The following is a 27,209-nucleotide window of genomic DNA, read 5'->3' on the forward strand; positions in this document are numbered from 1 at the left end:
CAGGAAGTAGGGCGAATATAGCCCTCTGTTCCTTTGCTCTCAGGGAACTACTGTGACAGCCTCCTTCGCCAAAAGTTCCGTAATCTCTGCAACGAGAGCGGCAACTTTTTTGGGCGTTTTCATCACCGTCTCCATGACGATGAAATTGGATGGCATAACCCTTCTCCAGCATCCGGTCTAGCCAGAGAGACGGTACAGCTTTGCCCCCACTCAAAATAATGCTGAGAAATCGGAAGAGTGCGAAGCTGTGGTGCATTCAGTAGGAAGGACCTGTATTCCTCGACGGCCCTCGCCGCCACTGTTCTCCAACACTGAAGTGGTGGAACAGCCCAAGGCAGGCCCCCCAAGAAAGGGAGAGGAAACATTAGCACGTTCTGAGAGAAACGGGGGCGCCGATACGTTGGTTGCACTCGTAACCCCGGCCCTCCGTGTACACAGCGCGGGTCTGAACTGCTATCCTGAGACAGAGCGCTGTACCCGAATAGCAATTGCGTCATCACTCCATTACCTGGCTGTGACTGCAATCTGCTTTATGAGACCCTCACTACAGTACTCCTAGAAGTCTGTAGTGTGAGGTCTTTGAGGTAAAACAAGGCGGCGCCTTGATACCTTTTTAATACCCGCCTCATGTGTGTGCTCAACTACGCACCTCAACTACGCACCGACGGACGACGTCGATGATCTGGAAAATCAACGGCGATATCTTCGTCCTGAGTCTTCGTCTTCTTCAGTCCAGTCCAGTCGCTGAAAATAATGGGAGGCTGATTGAGGGGAAGCGTCCACTCTTATAGGGACACCTGTACTCCTATTGGCTGCAGGTGTGTGCATAATTTTGTCTCAGGATGTTCGCTGCCTAGGCAGCGGGGTAAACCAATAGGAGCAGAGCTCCCCTATGGGGCGGAGCTCCACGATATAGAACCATCAAGCACTATGATGAAACTGGCTCTCATGAGGACCACCACAGGAAAGGAAGACCCAGAGTAACATCTGCTGCAGAGGATAAGTTCATTAGAGTTACCAGCCTCAGAAATTGCAGCCCAAATAAATGCTTCACAGAGTTCAAGTAACAGATGCATCTCAACATCAACTGTTCAGAGGAGACTTCGTGAATCAGGCCTTCATGGTTGAATTGCTGCAAAGAAACCACTACTAAAGGACACCAATAAGAAGAAGAGACCTGCTTGGGCCAAGAAAAACGAGCAATGGACATTAGACCGGTGGAAATGTGTCCTTTGGTCTGGAGTCCAAATTGGAGATTTTTGGTTCCTACCGCCGTGTCTTTGTGAGACGCAGCGTAGGTGAACGGATGCTCTCCGCATGTGTGATTCCCACCGTGAAGCATGGAGGAGGTGTGATGGTGCTTTGCTGGTGACACGGTCAGTGATTTATTTAGAATTCAAGGCACACATAACCAGCATGGCTACCACAGCATTCTGCAGCGATATGCCATCCCATCTGGTTTGCGCTTAGTGGGACTATAATTTGTTTTTCAACAGGACAATGACCCAATACACTTCCAGGCTGTGTAAGGGCTATTTTACCAAGAAGGAGAGTGATGGGGTGCTGCATCAGATGACCTGGCCTCCACAATCACCCGACCTCAACCCAATTGAGATGGTTTGGGATGAGTTGGACTGCAGAGTGAAGGAAAAGCAGCCAACAAATGCTCAGCATGTGGGAACTCCTTCAAGGGGAAAAGCATTCCTCATGAAGCTGGTTAAGAAAATGCCAAGAGTGTGCAAAGCTGCCATAAAGGCAAAGGGTATATATTTTGATTTGTTTAGGCTAACACTTTTTTTGGTTACTAAATTATTCTATATGTGTTATTTCATAGTTGACGTCGTCACTATTATTCTACAATATAGAAAATAGTAAAAAGAAAAGAAACACCCTTGAATGAGTAGGTGTCTCCAAACTTTTGACTGGTACTGTATATGGCAGCCAAATTTATGGATCATTCATACATATCTTGGGACGGTCTCATTAACACTTACATGACAACAGTGCACCAGTTTTTGAACTTACAGTTGAAGTCGGAAGTTTACATACACTTAGGTTGGAGTCATTAAAACTCGTTTTTCAACCACTCCACAAATTCCTTGTTAACAAACTATAGTTTTGGCAAGTCGGTTAGGACATCTACTTTGTGCATGACACAAGTGATTTTTCCAACAATTGTTTACAGACAGATTATTTCACTTATAATTCACTGTATCACAATTCCAGTGGGTCAGAAGTTTACATACACTAAGTTGACTATGCCTTTAAACAGCTTGGAAAATTCCAGAAAATTATGTCATGGCTTTAGAAGCTTCTGATAGGCTAATTGACATCATTTGAGTCAATTGGAGGTTTACCTGTGGATGTATTTCAAGGCCTACCTTCAAACTCAGTGCCTCTTTGCTTGACATCATGGGACAAATCAAAAGAAATCAGCCAAGACCTCAGAAAACAAAATTGTAGACCTCCACAAGTCTGGTTCATCCTTGGGAGCAATTTCCAAACACCTGAAGGTACAACGTTCATCTGTACAAACAATAGTACGCAAGTATAAACACCATGGGACCACGTAGCCGTCATACCGCTCAGGAAGGAGACGCGTTCTGTCTCCTAGAGATGAACGTACTTTGGTGCGAAAAGTGCAAATCAATCCCAGAACAGCAAAGGACCTTGTGAAGATGCTGGAGGAAACAGGTACAAAGGTATCTATATCCACAGTAAAACGAGTCCTATAGCGACATAACCTGAAAGGCTGCTCAGCAAGGAAGAAGCCACTGCTCCAATACCGCCATAAAAAGCCAGACTACGGTTTGCAACTGCACATTTGGACAAAGATCGTACTTTTTGGAGAAATGTCCTCTGGTCTGATGAAACAAAAATAGAACTATTTGGCCATAATGACCATTGTTATGTTTGGAGGAAAAAGGGAAAGGCTTGCAAGCCAAATAACACCATCCCAACCGTGAAGCACAGGGGTGGCAGCATCATGCTGTGGGGGTGCTTTGCTGCAGGAGGGACTGGTGCACTTCACGGTAAAAATTATGTGGATATATTGATGCAACATCTCAGGACATCAGTCAGGACGTTAAAGCTTGGTCGCAAATGGATCATCACCCCAAGCATACTTCCAAAGTTGTGGCAAAATGGCTTAAGGACAACAAAGTCAAGGTATTGGCGTGGCCATCACAAAGCTCTGACCTCAATCCTATAGAAAATGTGTGGGCAGAACTGAGAAAGCGTGTGCGAGCAAGGAGGCCTACAAACCTGACACAGTTACACCTGCTCTGTCAGGAGGAATGGGCGAAAATTCACCCAACTTATTGTGGGACGCTTGTGGAAGGCTACCCGAAACGTTTGACCCAAGTTAAACAATTTAAAGGCAACGCTACCAAATACTAATTGAGTATGTAAACTTCTGACCCATTGGGAATATGATGAAAGAAATAAAAGCTGAAGTAAATCATTCTCTCTACTATTATTCTGACATTTCACATTCTTAAAATAAAGTGGTGATCCTAACTGACCTAAGACAGGGAATTTTTACTAGGATTAATTAAATGTCAGGAATTGTGAAAAACTGAGTTTAAATGTATTTGGCTAAGGTGTACGTAAACTTCCGACTTCAACTGTACATGCTAACTATTATCTACTAGAATCCAACTATAAACTACTGGTCTCACCCGTAGCTATCATCTCCTCTTTCTGCTGCATCAGACGAAGCTTCTCCTCTGCTGCTTTCAATAAGTTGTGCCCCAACTAAAGAAAATTATGAAAATGCAATTGAGTCTTGAGATGCTTTACATTTCATAGAGGTCTTTACTAACAAGTCCACTGGACAAAACCATGATGGAAGTCCAACAATAATAAGTTATTATTACAATGTAATACAATTGTTATAATATCTTCACTGAGGAATGCTTGACAAAGGGTCTACATATGGGATGTGTCCCAAATGGCACCCTATTCCCTATATAGTGCACAACTTTTGACCAAGGCCCGCTCATAGGGCCATTTGGAATGAAGACATTGCCAATCCTCACCTCTCCAGGAGAATAATCATTCTTGGGCTTGCCCCGCCCTTTAGGAGTGGGACTAAAGACAAACACAGGGGGCTCGTCAGGGAAGAACTGGGAGAAGTGCTGTTCTGCCATCTTGTACTTAGCAACAGTTGATGCCTAAGCATGAAACACAACAAACAAGAAACAGTTAGCAACACTAGAGCAAAATGACAGTTCCTGGATTCAAATGAACGTAACACAAGACAATCCTGTTTTCTACATTTTAAAGGGTTTTTGCTTAAAAAGAAACACACAAACTGACATTGCATTAAAACTCTAGCGTTAAATCATAATACCTTGAGCATGATGACTCCATTCTGTGGTTCACAGTGCTGTTTGAGCAGCAGCTTTAATCTGTCCCGTGAAAACGTGTTCTTCTTACGGCTAAAATAAGTGCCAGAAAGAGAGATGTTATAACGCTTAGGTTGTTATATTTAAAAAGTCAGAGGGGATTAACTGTCGAATAACAATATAAAACTGCTTAGCAGGAAGGCAAATGTATTGTGAAATGTACCACAATAGTAACTGTACATGGTCGGTCAGTCAGTGGACGTAGGTTAGTCTCACGACTCACCTCATCTGACCAGCCTTGGTGAATATGGGTTCACTGCCTTCCTTGATGGGCCGCACTTTGTACTTAAACACAGATGGGTTGACAGATTTCTTCTTCTTCCTTTAGACATAAGGGGAGAAGAGCCAAAAGGTTTTTAATCAAAGCCAACATGGATAAAGACTGTGTGCATTCGCAATGGCACCCTAGTCCCTACATAGTGCACTACTTTTGACCAGGGTCGTGGGTCTCTGGTCAAAAGTAGTGCACTATATAGGGAATAGGGTGACATTTCAGATGCAACCTTGAATTGCATATCTTACGGACTGACCCATTGGCCTTTGATTTGGGGGTTTTGGAGGTGTCCTCGTCACTGTCACTGATGACTATGGAGTCCCCGTCCATCTGAAGTTTGGCGTGCCCGTTGACCGGCCCGTTGGAATGGTGGGGAGACTGTACATCCAGGATTTCACACGGCTGCCTGTAGGAAAGATCCCAAACACTTAACTGAATGAAAAACACTAGAGCCTAACCAATATGGGATGTTTGGGTCCGATACTGGTTTTAGGGAGGCAAAAGTCACTGATTACCGATTTACAGTGCATTCGGAAAGTATTCAGACCCCTTTACTTTTTCCACTGTTATGTTGCAGCCTTATTCTAAAATAGATTAAATAGCGTTTTCTCCTCAATCTACACGCAATACCCCATAACGACAAAGCACATTTATTCAAAATAGAACACTGAAATATAACATTTACATAAAGGGTCAATGACGTATAAGGTTTTAAAAAATGAAAAAATTAGAAATGGGAAAACGATTACATTTTAAACACTTTATATGTTCCCTTGAGTGTTACCTATGCACTGTCAGGGTTTGTCGCAAAAAAATTGTTGATAAGTATTTATGCGATTGTTAAATTGACCTAAAAAAAGTCATTCGGTCGAACCATGAATAAAACAAATGTTTTCAGACCATTATTTCAAGCAAAGAGTAAAATATTAATATACACACACACACACGGTCTAAAATATTCAACATTAAAGAAGTTAAGTTCCAGTATAATAAATCTTTGTTTTTTCACTGGACAACCCCTCATTTTGAATGACTGTCAACTACAACTTCTGTTAAATAAATGGAAACCAGATTACAGAATTGCTTTTCTCTTATAGACTGAGCTTCTCGCTGCATGAGACAATAACATAATTTAATTGTTTTACATTAAAAAAAAAAAAACACTGGTTGTAACAAATTATCATTGCTGGTCGCACAGCATAACTATTTTGTTATGGTGTCATTTTAGGCAGATCCCCTTTTAACTCAAAACACACATTAAGAGTAAACATGGTTTCTTAGTCAACAACGATGCCTTTAATGCTTAATAAAATACAAAATAATGGGACTCAAATTATTACGCTGAAACATTTGATCATGAACTTCTAAAAACAGGATTCAGAACATTGCAAGATTAAAATAAAACGTTTACATTCATGAGATTCAAACATTAAGACAAAGAAAGTATCACTTTGTAGCAAAAGTTGTAACAAACTCATTGAAGTTGACAATAAAAGTTCTTAAAACGGTGTGTTTGATGTCGTTTCACTAGTGTGACCAGAAAGCAGCCCAGTCTGTATCGGACTGCCTAGATGCTCTTGGCCTCACTGATCATTGACTTCACATCTCCTTCATAGTATAATAGGTCATGTCTGGCACAGAGGGCCAGACAAAAACATTCCACACTCCATGCTGCTGCATATAAGTAACCTGCACTTTCTTCCCAATCACCGTCAGCCCCTGGCCTACAAAGGGGCAGTCTTCGTAGCTGACAATGACCAAACTGCCTAGACTTTCAGCAAGTGTTGACTTGGCCACAGCTGCAGCTTCATCTTGCTCTTCCTCAGTGATGGGGTTCTTCATTGACGTTCACTTCCACAGCACTGAAACAGGTGTTGCAGATGTTTGGTCTGCTGCAGAAGCAAGACACTTATTTTCCCTGCCACTGTGGGAGGTGACCTGGTGCAATTTCATGGTTTGTTTTACTCCAGCGAGGTTGTTTGGCACCGCTTCATCGTACTTAGTGACATCTGTAATCCAAAAGAACTTGATGCTCGATCCACTCTTCGAGTAGTTCGAAGCGCTCCTTGTGAGTCTTCACATCATCCCCCCGTTGAATGTATTTGTCTGCACAACTTTCCACAGCCCCACCCACGCCATCTGGTGCTCCCTTCCCGTGGGCCTTTTCAGAAAAGTTCCAGGTGATTTATTTGAACGCGTAAATATACGGCAGAGTATGTACATGTTCTTCTTGTTTCTTTATTGGGTGCCAGGACCGTCGCTCATCATGTGGAGTGTCATGATTTGTGGATTCTTGTTCTTGACATCTTAGGACAGTCTCCAAGTGAGCCCATACTGCTCTCTCATCATACAGTGGGGAGAACAAGTATTTGATACACTGCCGATTTTGCAGGTTTTCCTACTTACAAAGCATGTAGAGGTCTGTAATTTTGATCATAGGTACACTTCAACTGTGAGAGACGGAATTTACAACAAAAATCCAGAAAATCACATTGTATGATTTTTAAGTAATTAATTTGCATTTTATTGCATGACATAAGTATTTGATACATCAGAAAAGCAGAACTTAATATTTGGTACAGAAACCTGTGTTTGCAATTACAGAGATCATACGTTTCCTGTAGGTCTTGACCAGGTTTGCGCACACTGCAGCAGGGATTTTGGCCCACTCCTCCATACAGACCTTCTCCAGATCCTTCAGGTTTCGGGGCTGTCGCTGGGCAATACGGACTTTCAGCTCCCTCCAAAGATTTTCTATTGGGTTCAGGTCTGGAGACTGGCTAGGCCACTCCAGGACCTTGAGATGCTTCTTACGGAGCCACTTCTTAGTTGCCCTGGCTTTGTGTTTCGGGTCGTTGTCATGCTGGAAGACCCAGCCACGACCCATCTTCAATGCTCTTACTGAGGGAAGGAGGTTGTTGGCCAAGATCTCGCGATACATAGCCCCATCCATCCTAAACCTCAATACGGTGCAGTCGTCCTGTCCCCTTTGCAGAAAAGCATCCCCAAAGAATGATGTTTCCACCTCCATGCTTCACGGTTGGGATGGTGTTCTTGGGGGTTGTACTCATCCTTCTTCCTCCAAACACGGCGAGTGGAGTTTAGACCAAAAAGCTCTATTTTTGTCTCATCAGACCACATGACCTTCTCCCATTCCTCCTCTGCATCATCCAGATGGTCATTGGCAAACTTCAGACGGGCCTGGACATGCGCTGGCTTGAGCAGGGGGACCTTGCGTGCGCTGCAGGATTTTAATCCATGACGGCGTAGTGTGTTACTAATGGTTTTCTTTGAGACTATGGTCCCAGTTCTCTTCAGGTCATTGACCAGGTCCTGCCGTGTAGTTCTGGGCTGATCCCTCACCTTCCTCATGATCATTGATGCCCCACGAGGTGAGATCTTGCATGGAGCCCCAGACCGAGGGTGATTGACCGTCATCTTGAACTTCTTCCATTTTCTAATAATTGCGGCAACAGTTGTTGCCTTCTCACCAAGCTGCTTGCCTATTGTCCTGTAGCCCATCCCAGCCTTGTGCAGGTCTACAATTTTATCCCTGATGTCCTTACACAGCGCTCTGGTCTTGGCCATTGTGGAGAGGTTGGAGTCTGTTTGAGTGTGTGGACAGGTGTCTTTTATACAGGTAACGAGTTCAAACAGTTGCAGTTAATACAGGTAATGAGTGGAGAACAGGAGGGCTTCTTAAAGAAAAACTAAGAGGTCTGTGAGAGCCGGAATTCTCACTGGTTGGTAGGTCATCAAATACTTATGTCATGCAATGAAATGCTAATTAATTACTTAAAAATCATACAATGTGATTTTCTGGATTTTTGTTGTAGATTCCGTCTCTCACCGTTGAAGTGTACCTATGATAAAAATTAGACCTATACATGCTTTGTAAGTAGGAAAACCTGCAAAATCGGCAGTGTATCAAATACTTGTTCTCCCCACTGTATCTAATGAAGTCAGATATTGTGGCGTAGGACTGGCTTCCCTCTGATGTATACACAACACTTGTATGGATCGTAGCCGGCTGTCTACTCCCCCCAAAGTAGAACCCCTGGATTTCTGTGGCAAATTTGCAACTGAGTCAGCAGTAATCTGTGTCCTGACGATAAAGGCGTTTGCAAATTGACCCTCAATTAAGATAAATATCCTATCTATATACGTAAACGTATTTTCAGTATTAGCCGCTTCATGTACACTACCTCAAAACAAACTGACATAAAAACACCCTTACCCTACAAAAACATGTGTTTTCACTTAAAAAGGAGAAATTTTTTTGTACACACAAATACATATTATAGATAACTTAATACAAAAGAAACAGATTGACATCATTCAGTACCACCGTTTAGTCACATGGTGTAACCGGAATAAAATCATGCCAGGATAATTGTTTGACAGTTTTGTAATGATTGGAGATGTTTAACACACACACACATATATATATATATATATAGCATTTGTCTTCGGACAGTCTGACTTTTTATAAAACTTTAGAGCACCAAAAGTGTTCTCTCCCACATTTAACCATTAACTCTTTTAGGCCTCAATAAAAAAGGGCATAGTTACATAACATGAAATGTGTATAAAATTGGTTGTCGATTTTTGAAAATATTTCATTCAGAAACCAAAATATGCACGTCACGTCATTGACCCATAAGTATTCAAACCCTTTACTCAGTACTTTGTTGAAGCACCTTTAGCAGCGATTACAGCTTAGAGTATTCTTGGGAATGACACAACAAGCTTGGCACACCTGTATTTGGAGAGATTCTCCCATTCTTCTCAAGCTCTGTTAGGTTGGATGGGGAGCATCGCTGCACAGCTATTTTCAGGTCTCTCCAGAGATGTTCGATTGGGTTCAAGTCCAGGCTCTGGATGGGTCACTCAAGGACATTCAGAGACTTGTCCTTAAGCCACTCCTGCGATGTCTTGGCTGTGTGCTTAGGGTCGTTATCCTGTTGGAAGTTGAACCTTCGCCCAAGTCTGAGGTCCTGAGCGTTCTGGAGCAGGTTTTCATCAAGGATCTCTGTACTCTGCTTCGTTCATCTTTCCCTCAATTCTGACTAGTCTCCCAGTCCCTGCCACTGAAAAACATCCCCACAGCATGATGCTGCCACCATCATGCTTCACCGTAGGGATGGTGCCAGGTTTCCTCCAGATGTGATGCTTGGCATTCAGGCCAAAGAGTTCAATCTTGGTTTCATCAGACCAGAGAATCTTGTTTCTCATGGTCTGAGAGTCCTTTAGGTGCCTTTTGGCAAACTCCAAGCAGGCTGTCAAGTGCCTTTTATTGAGGAGTGACTTCTGTCTGGCCACTCTCCCATAAAGGCCTGATGGGTAGAGTACTGCAGAGATCGGAGAACCTTCCAGAAGGACAACCATCTCCACAGAGGAAATCTGGAGCTCTGTCAGAGTGACCATCGGGTTCTTGGTCACCTCCCTGACCAAGGCAATTCTCGCCCGATTGCGCAGTTTGGCCAGGCGGCCAGCTCTAGGAAGAGTCTTAGTGGTCTTCCTCATTCTTAAATGGAAGAAGATTGAAGGTCCCCAAGAACACGGTGGTTCCAATGCTGCAAAACATTTTTGGTACCCTTTCCCAGATCTGTGCCTCGACACAATCCTGTCTCGGCGCTCCACGGACAATTCCTTTGACCTCATGGCTTGGTTTTCGCTCTGACATGCACTGTCAACTGTGGGACCTTATATAGACAGGTATGTGCCTTTCCAAATCATAACCAATCAATTGAATTTACCACAGGTGGACTCCAATCAAGTTGTAGAAACATCAAGGATGATCAATGGAAACAGGATGCACCGGAGCTCAATTTCGAGTCTCATAGCAAAGGGTCTGAATACTTATGTAAATAAGGTATTTGTTTTTTGCAAACATTTCTAAAAAACCTGTTTTCACTTTGTCATTATTGGGTATTGTGTGTAGATTGATGAGGAAAACATTGAATCAATTTTAGAATAAGGCTGTAATGTAACAAAATGTGGAAAAAGGGAAGGGTTCTGAATAATTTCCGAATGCACAGTATGTTTTTTTTTTCTTTTTTAGAGGTGGAATGATTAATACTTTTTCACAACAAATTGTTCCAAAGAATTAAACAGATACTCTAAATGATGATTTCTTAACTAAATATTACAATTATTATTTAAGAACGGTATATGTAGTTTACATAACCACCTAAAAAACAACTACACCCTCTATAAATATGAAAGTAAATACAAAACACTTGTTAGGTTTACCTTTAGGTCCAACTTAAAGATTTGGCCATCTAGCCATGGCAGTGGATAAGAATGCAGAAGTGTTTGTACTAAACAAGGGCTGAATGAATTGAACTTTCTCAAAGTAAATCTGAAATTGCACTTTTCACAAGATCAAACTATGCAGCGAAATCCTGTAACATGCAGTTCATAATGTCACCACTTTCAAATCAAGCCTTATTTCTATAGCACATTTCAGACAAAAGTCAATTAAATTAGATTCACTACAGTGCTTTACAACAGTCAAAGGTCATGTAAAGAAACACCATGGCAACCTCGCAAGGAGAGGTTGTTCAGAGATACTTTTGTGGAGATGGGAAACTTCATTGGAATCGTACTAACACTCATTGTGCACGTTTCCCATGCATCGTCAATGGACCGTGCAGTGCATTCTGGGCGAATCGGACAAGGAGAGCTCTTCTTCAAGGAGTGTATGGGCGTCAATTGGGCGCTAGCTCAAAAACCCAACATTACCATGAATTTCGTCAACAAGTACAACATTACAGATATTTTCAGAAATGTGAGATAATTAACTTGTTCTAATATTGTATAGCTTTGGAATCGTGACAGAGGAAAATGGGCAGGTTTCTCGACTCATACCATGACTTTGAGAAGGGATTGCATGACATTTACCTTAGCAACTGCTTGACGCTGCATGACAACATGAACATGATTGGTCGACAGTCTGCTGTGAGGCTTTATACGGTCCTCCATTCATTGCCCAAGGAGATTCCCATCTCTTTTCTCCATCTCTGACTTGTAATCACAATGTACTGTCTGTTGTTATGACAAGCACACGCTAGTTGTTCATTATGAAAATGTTTTCTTACTTAAACCATAATGTAAATTACACTTACACAATTCAAAATGTATTGGCTATACATTTCAACTGCAAATGGCATGCGCTGATGACTGAAAACGTTAATGCAAGAAAATTCTTGCCGCACTGGTCACACGTTCTAATTTAGCTATTTAACAATCTTCTCATCATGAATATAGCACATGGCCTGAATGATAGCTCTGCGCCAACTAACTAAATAAGCCCACTAACATAAACAGGCCCATACAGGAACAGTGTTATTTTTGTATGAAGGATGAGTCAGTGTTGGACTTTGGCGCCAGTCCAGGGTTGCACATAAGTAGCACAGATCGCTTGCTAGCTAGGCTAACTACCTTGCTGGCTAAATAGAGCCTAACCACATTGCTGGTTAGCTAGCCAGCTAGCGTTAACCAAGTGAGCATGTGATGAGGACAGGGCTGCTTGCATGGTGAAGTGTACTTTTGATTATTTACTTATTCAAATACGCTGTAGCTGGCAAGCTGCTCACCGTCAAACCACTATGCCCACTCTGACTCTCACGTCGTGACTTACGGAATGAATGATGTTCAAATGAGCAGCTCGTAGAGCGCCTTCTTCAGGCAAAAATTGAACATTCCTAAAAATGACAAATGAGCACACGTATTTGTTCATTCTATGTATATAATATTGGTGCTTTATCGGTGGAATAAAGACTGATACAAATATTTCTGTGTTAGGCTAATATCGGCCGATACTATTTTATTTTCTTTTATAAATAAATAAAAATCGGTCAGCCAATTTATCGGTCGGCTCTAAAAAAAAAAAACCCCACATCCAATCTTGAATGAAATAAGTGTAGTAACTGTACATGTAACAATAATCATGGTATTAGAATTGAAAGAATAGTCGTTGGTAGATGCCCGAACTTTAACAATAGTGTATTTCTAACTTGATACATGCCCTCACTAATACCTAACCCACTGGCCTAACCCAAATCTAGGCCAGAAACACAACCTGCTTACAGGCCTTTAACTTAAGCACATCAGGCTAAGCAATCAAGTCAGAAACTGTGACAAGAGCATGTTGGCTGAGTAAATCCCTCAGAGCCCAGCCCAGCTAGAAGCCACATGGCAATTCTCTGCATGCGCCTGCTTCCCCTGCGCCTTCTCCCTCCCGCCTCCCCTGCTGTGGGTCCATGTTGCTTCTTGTCTGGCTGGCTGCCTCTCGCTGCTGCCTACCACCAAGCAGTGATGTCTGGGAAAACGCCTTGTGCTGGCTTAGCCAACCACAGAGCCCGCCTTAGCTCCAACCCACTCATTACTGTTGTTTTATCTCCAAATAGCAAGGTCAGCTCATGACGGCTGACTGATCTCCTCTCAGAATACAGAAGAGGGCCCTTTAGTGATTTAATCCACATGCCTAGTGGATTCTATACCCTAACAGCCAAAAGATTAAAGACTGGTGGTGCGAGGGATAATGGTTAGCGTTTTGGGACTCTGTTGCTAAATAAGCATGACCTGTGGGTATTGTTCACAGACAAAGCTGGCAGATATGAGTGAGGGAGACAGGAGTCATGCAGGCTTTGGACCACACCCAGGCATCAGTTCTCCTCTGTTGCCCCTCTCCCAACAGATCATGGCCTACTCAACCATGTTGACAAAACAATGTATCGGTTTACTACAGACCACATGATTCCACTGTCAAAAAGCTGGGATCTACTGTCACCGAGGTAATGCTAGTGAACATAAAACATTTAATGAACACGCCTTTGGTTAAATAGGGGAACCATCACTGGCTCATAAGGAAAGACCGTAAAAAGGCATTGTAGTCTTTCAGGAAGATATAAAACCAAATGACGGACTTCTGGTGAAAAGTGAATGAGGTCATATGTATAAAATAAAGTAAAACTGATGACGAGGTCATCAACTGATGATGAGGTCATCATACGGATAAAAATCATCACTTTATCTGACACCGGTGAGCCTGAGAACACCCAGAGTAAAGTAAAGCTGATGATGCTGGGTGAGGTCATATACAGTGGGGAGAACAAGTATGATACACTGCCGATTTTGCAGGTTTTCCTACTTACAAAGCATGTAGAGGTCTGTAATTTTTATCATAGGTACACTTCAACTGTGAGAGACGGAACCTAAAACAAAAATCCAGAAAATCACATTGTAAGATTTTTAAGTAATTAATTTGCATGACATAAGTATTTGATCACCTACCACCAACCAGTAAGAATACCGGCTCTCACAGACCCCTTAGTTTCTTTAAGAAGCCCTCCTGTTCTCCACTCATTACCTGTATTAACTGCACCTGTTTGAACTCGTTACCTGTATAAAAGACACCTGTCCACACACTCAAACAGACTCCAACCTCTCCACAATGGCCAAGACCAGAGCGCTGTGTAAGGACATCAGGGTTAAAATTGTAGACCTGCACAAGGCTGGGATGGGCTACAGGACAATAGGCAAGCAGCTTGGTGAGAAGGCAACAACTGTTGGCGCAATTATTAGAAAATGGAAGAAGTTCAAGATGACGGTCAATCACCCTCGGTCTGGGGCTCCATACAAGATCTCACCTTGTGGGGCATCAATGATCATGAGGAAGGTGAGGGATCAGCCCAGAACTACACGGCAGGACCTGGTCAATGACCTGAAGAGAGCTGTGATCAAAGTCTCAAAGAAAACCATTAGTAACACACTACGCCAGCATGGATTAAAATCCTGCCGCGCACGCAAGGTCCCCCTGCTCAAGCCAGCGCATGTCCAGGCCCGTCTGAAGTTTGCCAATGACCATCTGGATGATACAGAGGAGGAATGGGAGAAGGTAATGTGGTCCGATGAGACAAAAATATAGCTTTTTGGTCTAAACTCCACTCGCCGTGTTTGGAGGAAGAAGAAGGATGAGTACAACCCCAAGAACACTATCCCAACCGTGAAGCATGGAGGTGGAAACATCATTCTTTGGGGATGCTTTTCTGCAAAGGGGACAGGACGACTGCACCGTATTGAGGGGAGGATGGAAGGGGCCATGTATCGCGAGATCTTGGCCAACAACCTCCTTCCCTCAGTAAGAGCATTGAAGATGGGTCGTGGCTGAGTCTTCCAGCATGACAACGACCCGAAACACACAGCCAGGGCAACTAAGGAGTGGCTCCGTAAGAAGCATCGCAAGGTCCTGGAGTGGCCTAGCCAGTCTCCAGACCTGAACCCAATAAAAAAATATTTGGAGGGAGCTGAAAGTCTGTATTGCCCAGCGACAGCCCCGAAACCTGAAGGATCTGGAGAAGGTCTGTATGGAGGAGTGGGCCAAAATCCCTGCTGCAGTGTGCGCAAACCTGGTCAAGACCTACAGGAAACGTATGATCTCTGTAATTGCAAACAAAGGTTTCTGTACCAAATATTAAGTTCTGCTTTTCTGATGTATCATATACTTATGTCATGCAATAAAATGCAAGTGAATTACTTAAATCATACAATGTGATTTTCTGGATTTTTGTTTTAGATTCTGTCTCTCACAGTTGAAGTGTACCTACGATAAAAATTACAGACCTCTACATGCTTTGTAAGTAGGAAAACCTGCAAAATCAGCAGTGTATCAAATACTTGTTCTCCCACTGTAGATAAATCAACACTTTACCTGGTACCAGAGCGGTTCACAACTTCCACAATCTCCCCAGGAAAGAACCTCTCCCTGGCATAAGAATACACATCATCGCAGATCTCGTGGAGCCGGGTGCGGTATGTGAGGGCTGTGAGGTGCAGCAGGGGGACCACCAGGGCTGAGGGGAAGCTCTGCAGGCTCCGACGGCCCCTCTTCTCACTCTCCAGGGCTTCCAGGTAGGTCAGGCCAGGCTTTCCTGTCACCGCACAGCTCCACACCAGGCTGTTGCACAGGATAGTCCTCTCAAAGAACTCACTGTGGGGAGACAAGGTGGTTCAGGTCATTGCTTATTCCCTAACGTGTACTACAGTGGAGGCTGGTGGGAGGAGCTATAGGAAGACAGGCTCATTGTAATGGTTGGAATTATATAAATGGAACGGAGTCAAACATGTGGTTTCCATGAATGCAATGTGTTTGATACCGTTCCAGCCATTACAATGAGGCCGTCCTCCCATCAGCCGCCACTAGTGTACTACTTTCGACCAGGGCCTTATTCGACCAATTTTGCAAGTTTGGTGGACACAGGCAAAATATTGCTGCCCACACAATCACTGGAGGCAATGAAAACCCATGCTCCCCAGATCCCTGTTGAAAACATTGTTGCATACAACTTCTGCCTTGCTTATCTGTGTATATTGTACACTTTGAAAGGCTTTTCCAAGGTCTCTGCACATAGACAGGATTTTGAAAAACCTCAAAGTCCTCCAGTGATTGTGTGGGCAGCAATGGTGGAACAAGTGGAACAAGCTCCCCCACGACGCCAGGACAGCGGAGTCACTGACCACCTTCCGGAGACACTTGAAACCCTACCTCTAAGGAATACCTGGAATAGTATAACAGTAATCCTTCTACACCCCCCCCCCCTCCCACATTAAAAAGATAAAATAAAGGGTGGTTGTCCCACTGGCTATCCTAAGTTGAATGCACCAATTTGTAAGTGCGTCTAAATGACTTAAATATAAAGTATCTGGTAAATCTGTCACATGAGTAAATACAATTCCAAAGACATCATACCTCAAAAATACTTTAAACAAAAACAATATTCTAAATAGTTATTAAATAATAAACAAAACTAAGATGTCTGTCACTGTACTAAATTTGCAATAAAATCATGCCATGGCCAACTTCTGGTTTGTCTGGAATATATGGATCAGGATGCCATTGTTTACTTTTTTTGTCAGAGTATGTAATTCATTGGTAAATCCAACAACAAAAAAAAGTGTCTATGGGTAACAATTTGCAAAACAAATATTCACAATCAACTACATAACAGTTAGCATTTTGATTCCTACTTAGCTAGCTACAATAAACAATCACACAACAATACAATAGCCCAGACCACGTTCTCACGCGAACTGGGAAAGAAAAGTTGCGAGGAGCTGATCTACGCTCTCATCCTTCGGCTTCGGAAATGTAAAATTGTGTGAGCAAAGAACCGTCCCATAACTTTGAACAAGACTGGTTAACTACACCAACCTGTTATTCGACAGATATGACAATACATTATGGCAATAATAACAACCTTAACTCAAATTAAAGTCGACTCAAGTTAAATATTTTGCAACGTTAGCTTCCAGCTGGCTAGCAGGCCCAACTAAATACTTGGTTAGCTCGGCTGGTAGTGGTAGCAACTCGCTTCAACAATAGTAGCCGCTTGGCTAGCTAGTTAGCAATGATGTAGTTAGCTAGCTACACCTGCCAAACAATAATGACAACTGAATATAAACTGCGGTTCTAACTAATTTAATCTGATAGCTAGCTAAGTAGGTGCCAGTCAGACAATACATTGATTATTTGCAAACTAGTTTATAAAAAGTACGTAGTCCCTCTTCCAACATTGCAATGGATTTTAGCTAGCTACCTAACGTTTGCTGTCACTTTGGTTGAACTTTCCTCACTCGAGTTGAGACAATTTTTGATGGTCATTTTATATGATTCTGAAATTGTAATTAATTCGTCCGTTTGAACTTAACTTACTCATAAGTCCTGAAGATTTCATGCGTGACTTTGCAAAGGAACACTTCTTCATCTGGTTCTAGGTCCGCTGGGGGCGTCTGTCTGACGAAAGGCTTTCTGTGGAGAAGCGGCATCTTTCTTAATCTTCGATCTGATCTGTCCTCTGACTTTCAAAAAAATGAAGGGAAAAGAAAGCCAGAAACCCTGTAATTAAATAAAAGTTGTATCAGTATCCATCGCCAATAAACTGAAACAAAGGGCAATGATCCGAATATTGTAAAAATTGACGAGAATTTAAGAGGAAATCCAGCCTTTGTTAATGACACATGCTTCCCAGTCGGTCACACAAACAAAAGTGAAGTTATTCCAACCACATTAAAATGTGTTCAAATGACTGACAATCTATTTCTGATATTATCGATGTTCAAACCACCTTATAACAATTTTTCATACTAGATGAAGAATCCAAGAGAGGTTTACCGGTTCGGTTGTGTAACGTTGAAACGATTATACGCGGGAGAAAAATACAAAAAGTCCGCCGACAGCCCCACTTCTCCGGCGGACCGACTGCGTGTTGACGACAAGTTTGAACCGCTCTAGTTGTTCACGGATGAGGAAGGGTTTAGTGAAGACTCTTTTATTGGTTGTTTGTCCCGCCACTCGCATCATCACCACCAATCATGTTTATGTTCCCTGAACATCAAAGGAGTGGAGAAGTCATATGGGATTTTGTACTACTGAACCAGAGCATCATACAAGTGAATAATAAAACATAGAACATCAACATATACACTACCAGTCAAAAGTTTGGACACATCTACTCATTCAAGGGTTTTTCTTTCTTTTTACTATTTTTTACATTGTAGAATAATAGTGAAGACATCAAAACTATGAAATAACACATGTGGAATCATGTAGTAACCAAAGAAGTGTTAAACAAATCAACATTTATTTTATATTTGAGATTCTTCAAATAGCCACCCTTTGTCTTGATGACAGCTTTGTACACTTTTGGCATTCTCTCAACCAGCTTCAACTGGAATGCTTTTCCAACAGTCTTGAAGGAGTTCCCACATATGCTGAGCACTTGTTGGCTGCTTTTCTGTCACACTGCCATCCGACTCATCCCAAACCATCTCAGTTGGGTTGAGGTCGGGGGATTGTGGAGGCCAACAAGGGCTAGAAAATGTATAATAGATTGGCCATGCTGTCAATCCAGCATGACTTTATCCACAAGAAGGACCGCTGCGCCACCTTCTTGTTCAAGTGAGCACAACAACTGTGAGTCCAAAATTCTTAATTGCATGCTGCTGCATAAATTATGTAATATGCCGAGGAGATATGTATACTGTAGCTAAGAAAGTAATACTAAGTGTATGTTGTGTATTAAGCTGTTAATAGCCCATGTGTCTCACCCAGGGTTGCCGGGTCTAGCTGAAATGTATAGCCCAATGACCTTTCAAATCCTGCACAAAAGGCCTGAAAACCCTTTTTCCATAACGTTATCGAGCAAATTATTAAGGAATATCGGTGTAATTTGAGTGATGACAGTTGGACAGAGGATCTCGAAATCTGAAAGAAACACTTGGACGAAATTCTAAAAATGAGCTGTGCCATTATTATGTGCCAGATGTAAGACTACAAACCGTTATAAATGGCCAATTTGCGAGATTGACTTATTATTTCAATAGGCATAGGCTACTGACTAAAATCTGGGTTTATAATTGCAATTCAACTTTGCCATGGTTTGCTGAGCTATAGCCTATAGCCCCTGATAGGCCATCAACTCATTTCAGGAAAAGTCCACAATGAAACTGACATTATAGATTGGCCATGCTGTCAATCCAGCATGACTTCATCCACAAGAAGGACCACTGCGCCACCTTCTTGTTCAAGTGAGCCATGACTGCATGGCCAGGCACGACTCCAACACCATCATTAAGTTTGCCGACGACACAACAGTGGTAGGCCTGATCACCGACAACGATGAGACAGCCTATAGGGAGGAGGTCAGAGACCTGGCCGTGTGGTGCCAGGACAACAACCTCTCCCTCAACGTGACCAAGACAAAGGAGATGATTGTGGACTACAGGAAAAAAAGAGGACTGAGCACGCCCCATTCTCATCGACGGGGCTGTAGTGGAACAGGTTGAGAGCTTCAAGTTCCTTGGTGTCCACATCACCAACAAACTATCATGGTCCAAACACACCAAGACAGTCGTGAAGAGGGCACGACAAAGCCTATTCCCCCTCAGGAGACTGAAAAGATTTGGCATGGGTCCTCAGATCCTCAAAAAATTCTACAGCTGCACCATCGAGTGCATCCTGACTGGTTGCATCACCGCCTGGTATGGCAACTGCTTGGCCACTACAGAGGGTAGTGCGTACGGCCCAGTACATCACTGGGGCCAAGCTTCCTGCCATCCAGGACCTCTATACCAGGCGATGTCAGAGGAAAGCCCTCAAAATTGTCAAAGACTCCAGCCACCCTAGTCATAGACTGTTCTCTCTGCTACCGCACGGCAAGCGGTACCGGAGTGCCAAGTCTAGGTCCAAAAGACTTCTCAACAGCTGCTACCCCCAAGCCATAAGACTCCTGAACAGCTAATCATGGCTACCCGGACTATTTGCACTGCCCCCCCACCCCATCCTTTTACGCTGCTGCTACTCTGTTAATTATTTATGCATAGTCACTTTAACTCTGCCCACATGTACATATTACTTCAACTACCTCAACTAACCGGTGCCCCCGCACATTGACTCTGCACCGGTACCCCCCTGTATATATAGCCTCCCTACTGTTATTTTATTTTACTTCTGCTCTTTTTTTCTCAACACTTTTTTTGTTGTTATTTTTACATTTTTTGTTAAAAATAAATGCACTGTTGGTTAAGGGCTGTAAGTAAGCATTTCACTGTAATGTCTGCACCTGTTGTATTTGGCGCATGTGGCCAATAAAATTTGATTTGATTTGATTTGATTAGCCTAAATGTGGAGAATGATACATTTGAGATAGAGCTGTGACCATGATCGCAATTGATAACTTCCAATTTAATTAACTAAACATGGCCATTAATAATTGCATAATAACACAAGGCTACAACAACAAACTGAAGTTTGCTATTTATTAAATATGTCTGCCAGCTCCAGGTAGGCTACACAAGTGACACACATTGATTTGTGATTTGGAAAAAGGGTTGGAAATAGGTGCCTCCATAATAACCAATCTAAATAGCCTACCTACCTACAACTGGTAAAAGGTTCTCAACACAAACACACCCCTCTGGCCCTCCCAACCACTCACTCACTCAGAAACAGCCTGCTCACTGCTTGATAGTCAACAGCAGCAGGTCACAGTGAAATATATACAGAACAAAAATATAAACACAACATGCAACAATTTCAGAGATTTTACTGAGTTACAGTTTATATGAGGAAATCATTCAATTGAAATACATTCATTAGGCCCTAATCTATGGATTTCACATGACTGGGAATACAGATATGCATCTGTTGGTCACAGATACCTTTCAAAAATGGGCCTCACAATGGTCCTCAGGATCCCGTCACAGTATTTCTTCGCATTAAAATTTCCATCGATAAAATGCAATTGTGTTCGTTGTCCGTAGCATATGCCTGGCCATACCATAACCCCACCGCCACCATGGGGCACTCTGTTCACAACGTTGGCATCAGCAAACTGCTCGCCCACACGACGCCACACGTCTGCGGTTGTGAGGCCAGTTGGACGTACTGCCAAATTCTCTAAAACGAAGTTGGAGGTGGCTTATGGTAGAGAAATAAACATTAAATTCTCTGGCAACAGCTCTGGTGGACATTGCTGCAGTCAGCATGCCAATTGCATGCTCCCTCAAAACTTGAGACATCTGTGGCATTGTGTTGTGTGACAAAACTGCACATTTTAGAGTGGCCTTTTATTGTCCCCAGCACAAGATGCACCTGTGTAATGATCATGCTGTTTAATCAGCTTCTAGATATGCCACACCTGTCAGGTGGATGGATTATCTTGGTAAAGAAGAAATGCTCACTAACAGGGAGGTAAACACATTTGTTCACAACATTTGAGAGAAAAGCTTTTTGTGCATATAGAACATTTCTGGAATCTTTTATTTCAGCTCATGAAACATGGGACCAACACTTTATATGTTGCGTTTATATTTTAGTTCAGTATATACACTACCAGTCCAAAATGTGGACACACCTACTCTTGAAAGGGTTTTTCTTAATTTTTTACATTTTTTTTACATTGTAGAATAATAGTGAAGACATCAAAACTATGAAATAACACATATGGAATCATGTAGTAACCAAAAAAGTGTTCAACAAATCAAAATATATTTTATATTTGAGATTCTTAAAAATAGCCACCCTTTGCCTTGATGACAGCTTTGCACACTCTTGGCATTTTCTCAACAAGCTTCATTAGGTAGTCACCTGGAATGCATTTCAATTAACAGGTGTGCCATCTTAAAAGTTAATTTGTGGAATTTCTTTCCTTCTTAATGCATTTGAGCCAATCAGTTGTGTTGTGACAAGGTAGGAGTGGTATACAGAAGATAGCCCTATTTGGTAAAATACCAAGTCCATATTATGGCAAGAACAGCTCAAATAAGCAAAGAGAAACGACAGTCCATCATTACTTTAAGACATGAAGGTCAGTCAATACGGAACATTTCAAGAATTTTGAACGTTTCTTCAAGCATAGTTGCAAATACCATCAAGTGCTATGATGAAACTGGTTCTCATGAGGACCGCCACAGGAATGGAAGACCCAGAGTTACCTCTGCTGCAGAGGATCAATTCATTAGAGTTACCAGCCTCAGAAATTGCAGCCCAAATAAATGCTTCACAGAGTTCAAGTCACAGACACATCTCAACATATACTGTTCAGAGGGGACTGTGTGAATCAGACCGTCATGGTCAAATTGCTGCAAAGAAACCACTACTAAAGGATACCAATAAGAAGAAGAGACCTGCTTGGCCCAAGAAACACGAGCAATGGACATAAGACCGGTGGAAATGTGTCCTTTGGTCTGGAGTCCAAATTTGAGATTTTTGGTTCCAACCGCCGTGTCTTTGTGAGACGCGTTGTGGGTGAACGGATGATCTCCACATGTGTAGTTCCCACCGTAAAGCATGGAGGAGGAGGTGTTATGGTGTGGGGGTGCTTTGCTGGTGACACTGTCTGTGATTCATTTAGAATTCAAGGCTATCTTAACCAGCATGGCTACCACAGCATTCTGCAGTGATACGCCATCCCATCTGGTTTGGGCTTAGTGGGACTATCATTTGTTTTTCAACAGCACAATGACCCAACACACCTCCAGGCTGTGTAAGGGCGATTTTACCAAGAAGCAGAGTGATGGAGTGCTGCATCAGATGACCTGGCCTCCACAATTCCCCGACCTCCACCCAATTGAGATGGTTTGGGATGAGTCGGACGGCAGAGTGAAGGAAAAGTAGCCAACAAGTGCTCAGCATATGTGGGAACACTTTCAAGTCCGTTGGAAAAGCATTCCAGGTGAAGCTGGTTGAGAGAATGCCAAGAATGTGCAAAGCTGTCATCAAGGCAAAGGGTGGCTATTTGAATAATCTCAAATATAAAATATATTTAGATTTGTTTAACACTTTTTTGGTTACTACATGATCCCATATGTGTTATTTCATCATTTTGATGTCTTCAACATTATTCAACAATGTAGAAAATAGTAAAAAAAAACAAAAAAAAAACATGGTTTTTATGCCATGGTGGCCGCAGTGCAATTTAGAAGTAGCCCAAAAACCCACAACCCTCGACCAATAGGCTACATTTTCACCCGCAACATTGTTTTCAAAGTAACCCAAATGCAGGAAAACCACGTACATGGCAACCCTGGTCTCACCCTAAGAATTTGGTCTCTCTCCCCCTCAGAACTTAGCCTATTGTTATGACTTGGTGGTGCACATGTAGCCTATAGCCTGTTTTAGAGAAAAGTAATCATGTCACTGTCCATTTGAAAAGTGCTCAACAAATAGGCATATCGACTACGTCTGTTTTAGCGAAATTACGGCTTGCCTCTTATCCACTCATCATTCCCTTTTATGCCATGGTTTGTACATCTCAATTGTTATATTGTTATATTATATATTGTGATGTCACGAGAGGCTGTGTCCTGGAGGGACGTTACATCCCCCTGAGGTGGCTGCAAACCCAGACAGCTATGGCTCCATCTGCTGGTATGGTCGGGAACTCCACCCCTCTATGGCCAATCTTCCCACGCAGCTGAAACAAATGAGGAGCTGATGAGCTGAAGGTTTGGGAAGGGAAGAGACACAGTCTCCAACCTGGGCTCTCTGGAGGACAAGAGTGCTGCACGTCCACTTCCATGAGGAATATAAGGATTTGGAGATACTTACCTTTGGGAAATACTCACCTTTGGATATATGCACCTGTGGAAATACGTGAGAGACATTTGGAAGGACTTTTTGCTGGGTTGGCCACTAGCTGCAACGTGGACTACAGTAAGGCTGGGGAAAAGTTATCTGAGCGAGTGAGAATTATGATTTTGGATGTGGAAGAGACATCCCTGAACTGTTAACCCTTAAAGAGCCACAAGAGAACAGAATTTTGTTATATTTTCGTTAATTTCCCAAGACCTATAATAAATTCCTTGTTTTGTTTGAACCTTGTCTCCTTGCACTACTTGAGCAATCCCGCTGAAAGCTGTGTAGCCTCTCGTGACGTCACAGATGGTGGAGAATACGGGCAAGCTCAAGCGTTAATAGTGCATGTCAGAGGAGGATACCGAAGGTTTGATCACCCAGTTTTCCAAGTTGGCCGTAGGCTCCCCGCCGACTGAAATGGAGGACATATTGAAAGCCCTTGTTGCTGGCCAGCAAGCGCAGATGCAAGCAAACGTGGCTCTCTTGGAGGAGCAAAAGAAAGCCAACCTTCTGAAGGCAGAGGAATTGCAGTTGCAGAGACAGAGGGTGGTCCAAAATACCCGCCCAATAAAGGCAAGTGACTTTATATCTAAGATGGGAGCTACCGATGACATTGAGGCATACCTGCATGCATTTGAGGCCACGGCCACTAGGGAAGCCTGGCCCAAGCAACAGTGGGTTGGTCTGTTAGCCCCCTTTCTAACCGGGGAATCGCTGAATGCTGTCCGGGACCTGGGCCCTGACCAGGTTACTGACTATGATGCCCTGAAGTCTGAGATCCTCAGCAGATATGGACTCACAAAGTTTGGTATGGCCCAGCGCTTTCACAGTTGGACCTTCCAACCAGACCAACCTCCTCGGGCGCAGATGCATGAACTTGTCCGAATCGCAAGGAAATGGCTGGATCCGCAGAGGAATACAGCAGCGGCGGTGGTGGAGGCCGTTGTGGTGGATCGTTACCTCACGCGCCCTGCCTTATGAGGCAAAACGGTGCATCAGTCAACAGGCCTTGACCACGGCTGATCTGACCGTGGAAGCTGTGGAAAAGTACCAGGCCACAGCGGAGATGCTGAATGCTTCCCGGAAAGACCCCAGGAGTGCGGCCCCACCACAAATGGGAAGAACCCGTCCAAAGGACCCCAAGGTCTCGAACCCAGCCACGTCAGGACTTATCCCGGCTCCAGGGGGAGCCAGAAACCAGGCGGGCCCAAGAAGAGTACACCAGGAGGGGGAAACTCGACAGTGTTACCGGTGTGGGGAGATGGGACATATCTCCTGGCAGTGTGGGAAACCAGCCGATGAACCTATGCCCACTGCGGAGTCCTCCAGCTCAGCACCCACACACCGTGTTGCCTCGCTCTTGGGAGTCGTAGATGGCGGCCCAGATCGACCCCCCACCTGCCCGGTAACTGTGAATCACCATGATGTGGAGGCCTTACTGGATTCTGGTAGTCGGGCCACCCTGGTGCGTAAGGATTTGGTGGGCCCAACGTGTCTGACCCCGGGGAAAGTCCTCCCAGTTTCCTGTGTCCATGGGGACACCAGAGAATACCCCATTACTGAACTTACAATGACCAGCACACGGGGAACCATACACACGACGGCGGGGGTGGTTGATTCCCCTCCCCGTCCCTGTCCTAATTGGACGAGACTGCCCAGCCTTTTACCCACTCTGGAGAGAGTCTCAGGAGAGGATAACCCGAGTACCTCGGAAACGGAGAGGCAAGACTCATCCTGGGAAGGCTCCGGTGCAATCCTCCGAGTTACTCACTCCCGCCCGGGCTCTGATAGGGATGGCAGGTGCCCAGACCGACACCGAGACGGAGCTACAGAATCTGGACAAAGAACTGTCTGGTCTGAAGGGGACCGCTGAGAGGTATCGTTTGTTAAAGCAACAGTTAGACATGAAGACAGAAGAGTTAGATATCCTCCAGGCTAAACTCCAACAGAGCTCCTTCCCTAAGCAACAGGAGGAGCTGGAGAGGCTGCGCAGGACCATCGAGGAGTGTGAGGAGACCCTGCGCAGTAGTAAGGAGGTCCAGAAGAAGGCAGAGGAGAAGTACAAGGTGTTGGAGAACAAGATGAAGAATGCGGAGGCAGAGAGAGAGAAGGAACTGAAAGCTGCTCAACAGAAGCTAAACTCTGCTAAAACCAAGGCTGATGCGTTCAGTAAGAAACTCAAGGAGAGACAACAGGAGGCTGAGTCCCTGGTCCTAGAGTTGGAGGAGTTGAAGAGAGAGCAGTCTGGCAAGCACCACGGCAATGCGGACGCCCTCTCCCGGCGTGATGCCTTCTTCGCTGCCTTTACCCGACGAGGACGTCGGTCCCGAGGAGGGGGATGTGTGATGTCACGAGAGGCTGTGTCCTGGAGGGACGTTACATCCCCCTGAGGTGGCTGCAAACCCAGACAGCTATGGCTCCATCTGCTGGTATGGTCGGGAACTCCACCCCTCTATGGCCAATCTTCCCACGCAGCTGAAACAAATGAGGAGCTGATGAGCTGAAGGTTTGGGAAGGGAAGAGACACAGTCTCCAACCTGGGCTCTCTGGAGGACAAGAGTGCTGCACGTCCACTTCCATGAGGAATATAAGGATTTGGAGATACTTACCTTTGGGAAATACTCACCTTTGGATATATGCACCTGTGGAAATACGTGAGAGACATTTGGAAGGACTTTTTGCTGGGTTGGCCACTAGCTGCAACGTGGACTACAGTAAGGCTGGGGAAAAGTTATCTGAGCGAGTGAGAATTATGATTTTGGATGTGGAAGAGACATCCCTGAACTGTTAACCCTTAAAGAGCCACAAGAGAACAGAATTTTGTTATATTTTCGTTAATTTCCCAAGACCTATAATAAATTCCTTGTTTTGTTTGAACCTTGTCTCCTTGCACTACTTGAGCAATCCCGCTGAAAGCTGTGTAGCCTCTCGTGACGTCACAATATACAGTGCATTTGGAAAGTATTCAGACCCCTTGACATTTTCCACATTTTGTTACATTACAGCCTTATTCTAAAATGAATTAAATTGTTTTTTTTCCCCTCATCAATCTTCACACAATACCCCATAATGACAAAGCAAAAACAGGTTTTTAGAAATGTAAAGAAATTAAATATGACATTTACATAAGTATTCAGACCCTTTACTCAGTACTTTGTTGAAGCACCGTTGGCAGCGATTACAGCCTCAAGTCTTCTTGGGTATGACGCTACAAGCTTGGCACACCTGTATTTGGGGAGTTTCTCCCATTCTTCTCTGCAGATCCTCTCAGGCTCTGTCAGGTTGGATGGTGAGCGTCGCTGCACAGCTATTTCCACGTCTCTCCACAGATGTTCGTTCGGGTTCACGTCCAGGCTCTGCCTGGGCCACTCAAGGACATTCAGAC

The 27,209-nt window shown here is 43.7% G+C and overlaps 1 protein-coding gene across 5 annotated transcripts in view; it reads right to left on the minus strand.

The window, feature by feature from the left end:
- The window catches only part of LOC121539519 (bromodomain adjacent to zinc finger domain protein 1A), a 59,288-nt gene extending 41,325 nt beyond the window's left edge, over nucleotides 1-17,963 (minus strand). For 2 of the 5 annotated variants that reach the window (XM_041848077.2, XM_041848073.2), the window contains exons 1-8: nucleotides 17,861-17,963; nucleotides 17,402-17,584; nucleotides 15,401-15,679; nucleotides 4,940-5,089; nucleotides 4,633-4,731; nucleotides 4,355-4,442; nucleotides 4,041-4,175; nucleotides 3,681-3,756 (exon numbers count right to left, since the gene is read on the minus strand). In XM_041848077.2, the coding sequence (XP_041704011.1) occupies nucleotides 3,681-3,756; nucleotides 4,041-4,175; nucleotides 4,355-4,442; nucleotides 4,633-4,731; nucleotides 4,940-5,089; nucleotides 15,401-15,679; nucleotides 17,402-17,514 (940 nt within the window). In that variant the 5' untranslated portion in view covers nucleotides 17,515-17,584; nucleotides 17,861-17,963. The other 3 variants (XM_041848076.2, XM_041848075.2, XM_041848074.2) reach the window with 3 other exon arrangements.
- Between the last annotated feature and the right edge of the window lie 9,246 nt (nucleotides 17,964-27,209).

The sequence above is a fragment of the Coregonus clupeaformis genome, chromosome 25, assembly GCF_020615455.1.
Source record: "Coregonus clupeaformis isolate EN_2021a chromosome 25, ASM2061545v1, whole genome shotgun sequence".
In the NCBI taxonomy this organism is placed as follows: domain Eukaryota; kingdom Metazoa; phylum Chordata; class Actinopteri; order Salmoniformes; family Salmonidae; genus Coregonus; species Coregonus clupeaformis.